This window comes from Esox lucius, chromosome 25, assembly GCF_011004845.1.
Source record: "Esox lucius isolate fEsoLuc1 chromosome 25, fEsoLuc1.pri, whole genome shotgun sequence".
NCBI classification, from domain to species: Eukaryota; Metazoa; Chordata; class Actinopteri; order Esociformes; family Esocidae; genus Esox; species Esox lucius.
The window spans coordinates 14,232,377-14,246,634 of record NC_047593.1 but is presented as its reverse complement, the minus strand read 5'-3'; the positions used below and the strand labels follow the sequence as shown (position 1 = coordinate 14,246,634).

Sequence of the window (14,258 nt, the reverse complement as noted above, 5' to 3'; positions counted from 1 at the left end):
ACACACAAACACGCTCCACCCTGCCTCTCTCTCTTTCTTTTCTCTCCCTATCACAGCTTATGGGATCAAGGGCTGTTTTGAATTATGTGCCAAAATAAGATAATTTCCTGTCAACCACAGCACTGTTTCACTCCTACCTCCTTCCATCTCTCCCCCTTTCCCTCCTCCTCCTTCCTCCATCCTCGGCTGCAGTTTTTGTGCTATGCAAAGCTTTGCTTTTGAGATGACACCTGACAGCTACTTTAAGTGGGTGTGTAACCAGTAATAATGTACACCTCTGCTCTGAGCCTGTACCTTGGAAATGGCACCCTATTCCTATAGGGCTGTCGTCAAAACTAGTGAGCTATGTGGGGATTAGGGTGTCGTTTGTGACACAGATGTTTTGTTTTCTCAAAGTGAGGTGAGGGGAACGGAAGGGACTAGAACAAAGAAGATAATTATAGCGCTGGAGACACAGACAAGTTGACAAGCTCCCATTACCAATTGCAAGGTGAAGTTGGTCTTGTAGTTAGTTTGACGTATGAGGATAAGAGACGGTGGGAAATGCTTTGGTTGAAATGAGCTACTGAGGGTGAGATGAGACCACAGTGAGTGAGAAGAGACTGTGGCTGAGAAGAGACCACACTGTGGTGAGATGAGACCACAGTGAGTGAAGAGACTGTGGCTGAGAAGAGACCACTCTGGGGTGAGATGAGACCACAGTGAGTGAGAAGAGACTGTGGCTGAGAAGAGACCACACTGTGGTGAGATGAGACCACAGTGAGTGAAGAGACTGTGGCTGAGAAGAGACCACACTGTGGTGAGATGAGACCACAGTGAGTGAAGATACTGTGGCTGAGAAGAGACCACACTGTGGTGAGATGAGACCACAATGAGTGAAGAGACTGTGGCTGAGAAGAGACCACTCTGGGGTGTAATGAGACCGCTGCGGGGTGAGGTGTGACCGCTGCGGGGTGAGATGAGACAGGGGTGAGGTGTGACTGCTGTTGGGTATATGTGCATATATATGTATATGTATGTAAAATGTTTGGCTTCATGTCCATAGAACCACATGTTTTGAAAATAGATTTTTATTATTTTAATAAATGACAACTTGTGAATTGAGTAGTGAATCCACCTTTAGTAGCAGCGTGTTAATGTGAACACTTGGCCCGTCATTGAGACCGCAGCATGTGTCCACAGCACACTCATCCTCATTACCAATCCATGGCTATCATGACCCGAGTCATAATTCCACGTTTAGCATTAATGATATCCGCCGTTATTACACAGGATGTTAACCCTTAACCTGCTAACCACTGCCCTGGGCCTGAGCGGCCAGGATGCGCACCTTCCAGGCGTAACTTTCCCCGTTTTAATTGAATCCAGCTGACCAAGCATTACACCGTCATCAACCATCCGTCCCCAACGCTCTGCGGGATCCCAGGCCCGTAATGTGACGATAACTCACTCTCCCCGTTCTACAACCACTTATGGTAATAGGGCCGTTTGAGCAAACAGCTATCGAATTTGGTGTGTTAGTTGTTGGGACAGTGCAGGTGTTTTTCAGTAATGGCAATTTCTCATGAGAAAGGGGAGACTGCGAGAGATTCTTTCAAAAGGATCAAATCCCACTGAGCCCGCGGCAGGCAGTGAATTATGGGTAATGCATTCGATGTGTTTGCCCGTTCCCCGGGTAAATGATATTCAGGAGAATAAACACGACTACATCCAGGGCCTGGTCTCTTAAATGTAATATGTATTCATGAAAGGGATAAGCGAGGTGATTAAGATCGTCGTAGCAACGGCTGCTAACCCCCTTTTACAGCCATGGCAGGGTTTTTTTCCAGGCTTCTTGTTTCTTGGAGAAATTGCTTCATTCTCTTGCTGTGTGGTTTCGGCTCAATGTAGGGATATGTAGATGTGTTTTCTCACAGCATTCCCAGGTTGGCCTCCGTGCCGAGTTCCCTCCTGAGTTCATACCGACCTCCCCACCCCTCCCAATTTTGTCAGAGTTGCAATCCCAGCGCTCTGGCCCAAAGTGGTAATCACGTAGTAAGGAGAGGGAGAAGGAGCGAAGAGGAGGGGTTAAACGAGCATCTGCAAGATAGGACCCCCCCCCCCCCCAAAGCACCCTTCTGAATACGTTAGTCTCTCTCAACCGTCTCTATGCCCCCCTCCCTCCACAGACAATCGATGATGAATCGGAGGCTTGGGCCCCACTTTTTGTTTCTAGATCCAGACGAAACGCATCGCGGGCAGGTCGTTCATTTGGTGCGCCACCCCCTCCCCGCGGGCGCTCCCGTCCAGGCACATCTGCATGGGCCTGCCTCGTCGGGCGATTTCCATATTTATGATGCCAGGAGAGTACTGTGGGTTAGAAACAAACGTGCACCTGTGCCCCTCTAAGTGTGCCCATACTAATTCACCACTGGAGCTCGCCATCCTCCAGTTGGCCCAGCAGACTGGAACAGAGGCGGCAGTGGATGCCCTGCCGCCCGTACAACTGGTTACCTCTCTCCCGGTGCATTTGTGGGCAATCAAAGTAATTGTGAAGGCCTGTTCCTTGCGAGGGATCAACTGCACAGTCTCTGATCCCTGAAACAGCAACAGATGCGCGTATTCTGTTCCCCCCCCAAAAAAATTCTGTGACAGTTAGGTGCGCCTGCTGAAAGGCGCAACTTTGGAAGTTGTCGCTGTGCGTTTCGCTTTTCCAGTGGCCATCTGTGGGTAGCTTGGCTTGACACGACCCACTGTGACTCTCAGCGCCGGCCGGGCTCCGACCCACTGCTCTGGACGGGTTTGCGCCTGCTGTAATCGCTACATTCGTTTAGAAAATGAGCGAGGGCCTTGATTGGTTCTTACTTGATGTTTGCCATCAATTTGCCTCGTCGCCACGAGAGACGAAGTGACATGACCGTTTGGTTCGGTGGAGGTAGTTCTGTAGTTAAGCGTAGATCGTGATTCGTTCAGTTGTAAATGGGGATGTTCAACCAGCGGGGGCACTGCCTTGAGGAGTGAAGAGCTGCCAGACTGAATCAGTTTAGAGCGCCTGTCAGAAAATGTTTGATTGTCTCTGTGCTTATTGAATAATAACCTTTATGCATTTGCATAAAACACTTGGAAACACCACTACCTCAGACAGACTTGCTACCTCCCATACTGTACATCCAAAACGACGCAGGTTGTTGAATGGCCATGCATGTCTATTGTGGAATGCCGGCTTCTACACTCTAATCTCAAGTCACTGCCACAAATCAATCAGAGCATGGAGCGCTTTAAAACCCAATCCATTGATTATTATGATGTAGTATTCACTCAACCCTGCTGCGCTAGCCCGCTTCAACGCACAAGAATAACCCCACAACAACAAACCACCCCATGATAGGTCACTTTTAGTAACATGGCTTAGAAGCCCCTTGAACTCCCTATGCCATCTGTACCACTGCTACTCCTACTAGCGTTTCACAACCATACTCGGAAACAAGCATGCACTCTTCAGTAAATGTCATTTTGTAGTTGATACTTAATTATTTACTTTAGAGGCAAGTCAACATACTTCGAACAAGGTTTGTAATTCCCCTTAAAGCTATCTCCCAGACAGGGCAACTGTGGCCAGATTTCCTCCGCCCAGAAAACTCTGCCCTTGCATCTTCATCAGGCGATCAAATTCCTCCCCGGCTTCTTCGTGGACAATAAGGTTCGTTGTGCTATCACCTTGCGTAGTTGCCGCAACAGGTTGCTACAACGGTGGAAAGAGTATCCACAAGTATGCGTCCGCATTACCCAATTGGTTTAAATGTGCTTTTGTACGGGACTGAGTTGACGCCTATAGTCCAGCATGGGTCAAACCGATTAACCAATCAAGCGCAAGGATGACGGCGAAACCTACGGCTGTGATTTAGATAAGACGGCGTTGTACAGCCCACCCCGGGGGGCCCGTGTGTCGTCTCCTGCAGGCATGCCGTGTGCATAATTTTCCTTTTGTGTGTGCCCGCACGCTCCGTTACTTTCACACTTGCTGTACCCGACGTGCGTCCACTGTGCATTTGTGAATTTCTGTTTTATCCAAGTTTGGCTAATGCTTGTAACTTGGCGCTAAACTATGAATGAATCGAGGGCTTTCGGTAACACAGATTAGTCAGGATTCGGATTCATTATTGACGTACGTGGGTTCCGTTCCGTTTGACTTAAACCGGCATTTTCTTTTAGATTGAACCGAAGTTTGCTTCGACTGTGACCGAATTAACGATCGCCGAAAGAAATTCGAAACGAAACGCTAACCTAAAGAGAGCCGAAACCTCCGTCACTCTGATCCGTCTTTGGGTGGAGACACTGTGTCGAATATTTCCCAGAGTGCCGTGTGTGCGGGGCGTCTGGCCCATATGTCAAGACATGTAGAAACACCCACGCTTCATTAACCAGGTTGATGAAGCTCAAAGAGAGGGCAATTGTGCCCAGGCACTGCGGAACCGGGGGGGGGGGGGGTCGGGGGGTGCATTGTGTGGGTGTGTGTGTGGCGCAGGCTTCTGCTATTGGCATGCGGCCCTCCAGGTGTTGAGGTGCACTCGTGCCACCGTGATACCTGCCACACTGACATTAGGTGCTGGTTACAACAGATGGCATCCACGGGCCCATGGGAAGGTTTGGGCTGGCTGGGGGGTGGCTGGGCACTCAGGGCGATGGATGTCGGGAACTCCGGCTGTGATACACGGCGCAATTGGATAAATAGATTGGGGCCCGTTTGCATAATCTAAAGTGAACCGGGTCATCAATCACACGCAAGTCGTTTCGTTCAGGGGCCGTTACGTGGAGCTGTGGGGCCACCGCACCCCCAGCGCGTTGTGTTGATGATGGGAAACTGTTGATGATGGTGAACGGGATGACTGGCGCAGTTGGGAGATTTGAATTTTATGGTCTTTTGTCTGTGTTTCATTTTGAAGGAGAGATGCCAAACTTGTGTTGAAGGGAAAATGAAGAGGTCTTAAAAGGGGCAGTGTTCTTGATGCGGAGATGAATGACGGATATTTGATAGTTATTGCAATGATGATTGTAAAATGTGTGTGTGTGTGTGTGTGAGAGTCTACTAAAATTGTTTAAATCAGGAACATTTGATGAATGGGAACACTGTCCTCATATAAACAAAAGGTTTCGGCTTATGTGTATGGACTACGGCAAAAGTAAGAATTGCGGTATCAGTGAAAATAGGGGAATTAATGTAAACGTGCCCATATAGCTAAATCAGACGTGGTGTGTCTCATTGTTCAGATTTCTGATTGCACATTATTTCTTTGCCACAATTGAACCGCTTCCTTTAACTCTCTCATCACTGTCCTCTTCTCCGTCTGTCTTTCTCACAGGTGTTGTCCTGGATCCCAAGCTGCCTCACGTGGAGTTCAGCCTTGGTAAGTGTTTTGTTCCACCTCTCTGCCAACTCCAAAGGGTTTCACTTTCAACAGGTATCCCAGAGTCTAGTTTATCCGTCACTGACACCATCCCATGCAGGTTAGGCCCAACATGCCTAAATGCATGCGTGTATCCCGCTTGTAAGCACGCGCAGATGTTCAGGCAAACACACACACCAATCACTTACCTGCAACCAGCCGACACAATTTTTGGCCGATGCATTGTTACGGTGGCGAGTTTCATCCGTCTGACAGGGTTGGTTAGGTGAGCTTTTGCGGCAGTGCTTTGGATATTGGGGTGGGAATGGTGTTGTTGTCTTGGGGCGTTGAGAGTCTCTTCTCGTCTGACCCTGAGGTGTTGTTACCGGGGTCAATCAGCAAGGAATTTCTCTTCCTCTGGGTGAAGCGAGAGATAGCGAGACATGTTTTTTTTGTCATTGTTATACGCTAGCGTCATCTGAAGTTAGTCATGTCTGTGTTCAAAGATAGATATATTTACTGTGTGTTCACTTTTTTGGGGCGATCCATCTGTGCATACAGATAAAAACCTGTCTTTAAACCAGAGATAACTCTGGTATCTCTGGTTTAAAACGACGAAGTGTAGACATGTTTGCCTTTGAACAACTTTCTGGATATTTGTGTCTGCCCTCGGTGCCTGCTGTGCGAAGTACAACTGGCCAAAACTTACACATGCTCTCACACACATGAAAAATACATACTGTATATATGCAGTTGGTGAGGCCTTGGTTAATCTTTTCCAATCAGCAGAGTGACATATTTCTTGTGAATGTCAGTACAATCGACTGGAGCTGATCTGAATGGATCTGTCGCATCTTCAACTCGAAGTGAATTCTGTTCTCATGTAAATGTTCTGGAACAATGGATTACATCTGCTTGACTAGTGGTGAAAAGAAACAATCATGTGTTTGTGTAATTGCTACATCATTGGTGAAACAACATTACAGTTTCACTTTACTTCAGGTAGTTTAAATTACGTGTGTTTCTTCAATCAGCATTTACAGTTTCGACAGAAAGGGGCCCGTCTTGCTTAGAGAAAATATGATTACCTGGACGCTTTTAACGTGAAGTAAATTATCATTTATTGTTCAAAGCTGGCAGTTATTGAATTCATTTTATTCATGCCGTCCAACTCTCACTTCATTGACATGCAGTAGGCAATGTAAGAGCAACAGCTACCATGAGTTCTATGACTGGCATGGAAGGGACTAGATTTTTCCGAGCTGTCAGAATAACCACGTCTATGAAACAGGAAATTTGACGCAGTGAATAGAGTACATCCATTGAAAAGCACAAAAGAGGTTTTCTGGGTAATCAGTCAATGCTCGAAACGTATTACCGCTCAGGGTTGAAGCTACATTCTTGTATTAAAAAATAAATACATCTGGCCACCTTGTCACTTGTTTTGCTATTTGGCTGATTATAAATTTGGGATTTGTGGAGTTGGCGGGGCCCCACATTTGTGGTTTGAGGTGTTAATGTGTCATTGCGTATTGTAATGGCATTGAACAGACATGTTGTTCACAAAACAATGCTGATTCATTTATTATAACACACAGATTACAGGTTACTTTGGCTGCGTTACTACTTTTTTTCAGATCAGTTTAGCTCAATGTTTCCCAATCCTGGTTCTCGGGATGCACATATTTGTTTTTGCCCTAGCACTCACACACCTGTTTCAAACGTTGACTTACCGCCTACACACTTGATTGACATCATCAACCTATCATCAAGTCTTTAATTGGAAGCAGGTGTGTGAGTGCTTGGGCGAAAAACAAAAACATGCACCCCTTTGGGTACCGAGGACCAGGATTGGGAAACACTGGTTTAGCTGATCTGATTGGTCAAAATGATTGAAATAGAATTGGACTGTCTGTGTAAATGTATCAATATAAATGAGTCCCATTGAATGCAACCAACAGTCTGGGCTGTAGGGCCTACATCAAAGTGGAAATATGCTGGTCTAAATTAACGTTCCAGTTAAATCAGCTTGCCCACTGATATTGAACAGATGTTTTGATAGCTTTTGGTGCATTGTCATGATCTTTCTCTCACTATGAAGCCCACGGCCGGCCCTAGCCTTTTGTGGGCTCTAAGCAAAATTTGATTTGGGCCCTTCCCTATTGGTCCGGGGCTCACTAGCGGAAGGTGCCCCATATAGGCTGAGGGCCTTAATCAGCCGCCAATGTTTCTTATGCCTAGGACCGGCCCTGATGAAGCCCATGCCAGATATATTATGCTGTGGCCAAATGTGGTGAAATTATTATGAGTTAACGCATAAATGAAGTGGTTAAATGTACATTTACAAAAGATATGAGTGCCTATTGACAGTTCTCGTGGTGCCGCAATGTGTCCTTTTTTTATCTGGTTTTTCGATAAAGTTTTATGACTAGCTTGAGTAAGCTGGAGTGACAAACAGTTCCATGCGGTCATGGCTCTATTTAGTGCTGTGCGCCTCCCAGCTTCTGTTCCACACTCAGGGGATGTTAAGAGACCTATGGTAGTGTGTGTTTGTGTGGTACTGATGTGTGCCTGAACAGTGTAACAGCTGTCTGAAAAGATGGCTCGGCACTCACAGCACCTCACAAAAAGACCAACCGGGATGCAGCCAATCGCACCTCTGCTCTGAGCCAGGAGAGGCTGACGCGTACATTGCTGACCTTTGCTCTCCGTTTGAATCTAAGTGCTGTGCGCGTTGCTCTGTTTTGGGCCGTGAACTATTTGCCCTTATCTTCCTCGGCCACACCTGACAACACACGGCTGGGAAGCATTCCAACCAAAATAAACACAACCCTTTATGACTTGTTAAGCGACAAGAGAAGTTTGGGGCACCCCAGTTTAGGCTGGTGGTTTGAGCACACCTGACCAGTAACCAAAAGGTTGCCGGATCAAATGCCCGACCAAGGCAGTTGACCCTAAATGCGCCCTGGTCCATTGCTGAAAATTAGCATGTGGTCTCATTGATTCTTAACTGGGGAAAACATTAGAGTCACGTTAGCTTGCTAGCTAGGGGAGTAGTCTTTGTGTATTGTTACTATGCCCTACCACCTAACTCTAATATGCTTTAACGTACAGCCTTAGACAAAAGATCCATCTGTCAAACTGATACACAGCTATTCAGTCTTTAGGACACGTTCCCAAAATCTGTGGTTCCCATTGTCGATACACCGATCAGCCATAACATTATGACCACTGACAGGTGAAGTGAAAAACACTATCTCGTTATCATGGCACCTGTCATTGGGTGGGATGTATTAGGCAGCAAGTGAACATTCTGTCCTCAAAGTTGATGTGTTAGAAGCAGAGAAAATGGGCATGCGTAAAGATCTGAGCGACTTTGACAAGGGCCAAATTGTGATGTCTTGACGACTGGGTGAGAGCTTCTCCAAAACTGCAGCCCTTGTGGGGTTTTCCCAGTCTGCAGTGGTCAGTACTTATCAAAAGTGGTGCAAGGGAAAGAGGTTAAACCGAAAGCGCCTACAATGTGCACGTGAGCATCTGATCTGAACCATGTAGCAATGGAAGATGGTGGCCTGTTGGGATGAATCACATTTTCTTTTACATCAGGTGGATGGCCAGGTGCGTGTGCATCGCTTACCGGGAGAACACATGACACCAGGATGCACTATGGGAAGATGGCGGAGTCTGTGTGATGCTTTGGGCAATGATCTACTGGGAAACCTTGGGACCTGGCATTCATGTGGATGTTACTTTCACACACGTAACACCTACCCAAGCATTGTTGCAGACCATGTGCACCCTTTCATGGCAATAATTTAATGGGATAATGCACCCTCCCACAAAGTACAAATGGTTCAGGAATGGTTTGAGGAACACAACAACGAGTTCAAGGTGTTGACTCCCTAGATCTCAATCCAGTTGAGCATCTGTGGGATGTGCTGGACAAACAAGTCTGATCCATGAAGGCCCCGCCTCGCAATTATAGGACTCAAAGGATCTGCTGCTAACGTCTTGGTGCCAGATACCACAGCACACCTTCAGAAGTCTAGTGGCGTCCATGCCTCGACTGGTCAGGGCCGTTTATGCGGCAAAAGGGGGACCTACACAATATTAGGCAGGTGGTCATAATGTTATGGCTGATGGGTGTATAGTGACCATTAATCGTTTGTATTTTGCTAGAAGTGTAACTACAGCGAAGTCTTAGTAGGCATGGTAATGTCACAAAACAATACTACGCTGCTACCGTGTGATACACTATGACACGATTACCAGGCGCCTTTATTGATTCTGTTCAACAGTCATGGGTCCGTGAAAACCTGCCTGTGGAGAGACTCCCAGAGCCCACGTTGCAACTTTAGGGGGAAGCCATTGAGGTGAAGGGCCCTTTAGCTACATAAAGCTTTGCCAGTAAACGTAGCTACATTTTAATAGGATGAAATTATTCTAGGTTAGGTCTCCGCTAATTCAAAATCAATGGCTTGGCCATGATGCTGATGGCTCAGCAGGGACTCATATCACGACAAGCAAATCAAGCGTGACAATTAAACGTTGACTGGAGCCAAAATTATTTCTTTTTTGGACCCTAATTATCAATTACCCTCAGAGTGGACAATTTTGAGAGAAAGAGCATTGAATTTGGTGGATTGTAAGGCGCTCTCCCAGCCCTCCCCCCTCTGGGCTGAGATTCTCAAGGTTTTTGTTGTATCTTACGAGTAGAAGGTTTCGGACAAGCTGACACGCTTGTCTTAAGTAAAGTAAATGACTGCAGACAGTTGATGTACATCTGAGGATTGTATAGTGAGGGGCGAGGAAGAGAGAGGACGCACTGTGCATATGTGATGCAGAACCGTTTGGAGATGATGGATAGATGTGAAAGGCAGATTGAACCAAAAGACGGCGGGAAGACATGACCATTCCAGAATAATCTATGCATTATGATATTACTTGTTTAGCTTGCTCTGCCCTCCCTCGTGGGATGATATATATAGTCACCTCCAAAATGATTGGCATCCCTGATGAAGGTGAGCCAAAACGTATGGAAAAAAGAACAACACACATGCAATGTGTACTGTACTTCGCTAATGACTCAAGGTACCCGGCCACTATGCATTTCTCAATTATAACATTTTTTCCCCAAAACGTTTAAAAATGATTGTCACTCTAGTAACTCGAGTGCCGTATTCTAGAATTTGTTCATGAGATTATTGAGGTTGGAGAAATAACTGAATAGGATCTCAGACCTTTTTCCTTCATACTTCTTTTCAGATCGTTGAGATCATTCAGTTTGCTTCATGCTTTCTTCAGTTCTAACAACCGTTATTCAATGGGATTCGTGTTTGGAGACTGAGATGTCTGTTGGGAAATGCTGAATTTGTTGTTAATTATTTGTTTCTCTGTGGATTTTGTGTCACTGGCTGGTTAGAATCTCCACTGGTCTGTAGCACCGTTTCAGCCTCCTGGCAGAGGCAATCAGGTTTTTGGCTAAAATGTCTTGGTGCTCGGAAGAGTTCATGTTGCCATTGACTTTCACAAGGGCTCCAGGATTAGTGGAAGCAAAAAGAGCACCATAACATCAATTATTTGGCATCATATTGGTGTATTTTGAAATATACAGATACAGTTGTATACTTCAAAATAAGTCCAGGGATTCTCCATTGATAGGGATTTTTAATACATCTAAGACTGCTTAATCTGTTCCTGTAAACCAGTCCAGTAGTGGCTGGTCACAGGGCCATTTAATTAAAACAGTGTCTCTGACCTGTCATAATCAGCTTGAATTATCGTAATGATATTCCCATAGCATGATCAGTAATGTGATGTGAATGCACAAGTACACTGCTAGGGATGATTCTGTATACGGTTTTAAAATGGTTTCCGATGGAGCAGCGGGGCATTGGTGTTCATCAGTTTCTTTTGTTTTCACACGGACCTGTCGTGATCTTGTTACGTCACTGGAACTGGTACTCATCTCTCGCTGCATGGTTGGGTTGCGAAAATTTAGAGAGATTTGCACTAACTGAATATTTAACCTCAGAAATGATCTTCTGAACATATCCGTCTGTCACTCGGGATGGGGGTCATTAAGGGCAGAATTTGTAATGCTAAGACGTAGACTATCTCGCTTTACCAAACACTTCAGCATGCCTTGTATTCAGCGGCTAAAGATTAGCATTATTTCTGATTTTTCAAAACAATGGAGGATTAAAAAAAAAATCTCAGCAAAACAAATATGGTGTCAAATACTGTGCTCAGCTGTGAACTTTTATCCATTCGCTCAAGTTTGGAATTGGCTGAAAGTCAAATTGTATCATGTGCAAATCCATCGCCACAGGTGCAACAATGACTCGCAGGGCAAATACATAAAATTTTTATTTCAACAAGATTATTTTTTTGTTTGTTTCAATGTTGGACTGTCAGTTAGTGAGCGGATTTTGGAATGCTGTCTTCAAGGACAATACTCTCCTTACCCAGGTGACAGAAGTAGGCACTATCTTTGTGTAGTTTTAGAAGACCCTGCTGGTGGTGCGTCAGATGCTTTTTCAGAAGCCTGAAACGGTTCTTCCTTCCAGACACTCAAGGTGACTTTGCTTTCAAACGTCCGTCGGTGCTCCGCCCAAAAATGGGCTAGATGTTCCCGCCCAGTTTTAATGAAACGCCAAAATCCAATGAACGGCAATCTGTACGTTTAGGCGGTAGATGGGCAATAGGAAGATGGATTGGGAAATGGGATAATGTCATTTCTGATCCTTAAATGGAAGTGAGTGCGTTACAGAAAAAGCTGTTCATAGTTGCAGAACCCAAGACATTGTTGTGTCTATGGCAATTATAAGGCACAGGGATTTTGAGCATCAAACGGCATTCATGAATTTACTGTACAATCTTGTTTTAAACAATGCATACACTATATAATTGCAATTTTCAGTTTGCTATATCACGCATAAAGGACTTAGAGGTCTTTGACTGTTCAGTGATCTCTTTTTACATTGTCCTGGTGAAATTGCCTGTTGCCTATACTGACTCAGAATGTACTTTTGTATTCATCAGTGACCTAAAATATGTAGCCGTCTTATGATGAATATAAACAATAAAGACAATACGTTTTAGTGCTTTCTTTTGAAATTGAAAAGAAATCTTGTATTTCAAAGCGTGGCAGATCACTCTTCATGTATGCAATGTTCTGCAAGGACATACAAATGGCAAACACATTCCCACATAGAGGTAATTGGCCCGGGGAGGGGCAGTTGTATATCTCTTTCTGCCATAGCTCTTTTATAAAGCCTCCCGTGTCATTCAAACTCAGCATGCGACAGGGTGAAAGGGTACAGGATAATGGGAGGGAAGTGGCCAATTTGTCTCTCAGAGAAATAAGCCTTCCCAGGCAAACTGTCTTCAGTTTGGATTGAGCACTGTAAAGGATTCTGAAACGTCTCACTGTGCCGATTTGGCGTGGTACAAAGACACTTCACTGGAATCTTGCATTGAGGAAATCAACATCAAAAACATGGCAACGGTGGAATGATGCAGTGCCTCTTGCCCCCGTACATCGTGTGATTGGTGGGTTTTCGCTCATCTGCCATGTGCGCCGTCACGCCCACATTCACGCTAATTCGTCAACATCGATCATAGCGCCGTTGCGTTTGCAGGCCTTTGTCCATATCATGTTTTTGTGTTCTAGGTGTTTCGTGTAGTGCGCAGTTGTATTTTAAGTGTTTTGCATAACATTGTAAATGTCAGTAAAATCCATCCTGGATTGAAAATGATGGCTTTATGAGGCAAATGTGTTAATCATGAGGAGAATAATGTACATATTTACCCCACTTTGATGTTTATGCATTTTGTTGTGCTATAAAGTAGAACACAGACATGGATGTTAGGCCCTGCCATCACTGCTCCCTGGCCTTTGTAGTAACAACTGTGCTTGGAATTCAATGCATGACTGAGGCACTTTACATACGGTGTGTGTACTGGGACAGAGGAGGGTGTAGTAATTCAAAATAACATCAACCCCTATTACAGTTAACTCTAAACGTATTTGGAGCGTGACACATTATTTTGCTGTGTACCATTAAATCACTTTGGATTTGAAGTGAAACGGTATGACTGTAGGGTTAAATGCAAACTGTCGCCTCTCATTTATATTTTTTAATCTGATGAACCGTTAAGAAATTACAGCGTATTACAGTATAGTCCACATTCAATTGTGGAGAAAGCACCAGTGCAACAGACCAGGAACACTCTCCAGGAGGTAGACATAGATTTGTCTCAGACTACCTTAATCAGAAGAGCAAACCAACCGAACTTCAGAGGGTAAACCACAAGACGTGAACCACCATTTCAGGTTATAGTTAGACCGTAGAGTTCTGTAACAAAGTCTTATGGACCCATGAGATGAAGATACACTTGTCCAAGTGTGATGGAAAAAATGGAGACAAAAGGAACTGCCCTTGAACCGAGGTCTTGCATGTCATCTGTGAAACAAGTTGGAGGTAGTGTTTCAGCTTGGCCGTGTATGGCCGCTACTGGACCTGGCTCATTTGTCTTCATTGATGATGTAAACGCGGGATGGATTTTGTCTCAGGTGCAACAGATGTTTTGGCACCTTGTCACGTAGCAGGACAGTGACACCAAAGGCTCTGACTGTACCTCACAAATGGCCCGACTGACTCTACTCCAGGTTGTCACGATGTGTCGATGATCTACCGCTGATGTGCGGATCAGGGTGACACGCAAACACATTTCCTTAGTGTCTTTGTCAGGAGCATTATGGGCCACGTGGTTCAGCAATGGCCATTTTATTTGAAATGAATGACAATGCGTGATGCAATTGGAAAGGCCCGTTTACTGGGTTATTCTTAAGTGTCAGAAGAGTTGAGTTTTCTGTTTGCCATTACAAAC

General features: G+C 45.2%; 1 protein-coding gene across 1 annotated transcript in view; it reads left to right on the top strand.

Annotated features, from left to right (window-relative positions):
• Nucleotides 1–14,258, top strand: part of LOC117594092 (type II inositol 3,4-bisphosphate 4-phosphatase-like) — a 31,111-nt gene that overhangs the window by 5,731 nt on the left and 11,122 nt on the right. The window contains exon 3 of the mRNA XM_034290916.1: nucleotides 5,340–5,384. Within this exon, the coding sequence (XP_034146807.1) occupies nucleotides 5,340–5,384 (45 nt within the window). The remainder of the gene's footprint in view (nucleotides 1–5,339; nucleotides 5,385–14,258) is intronic.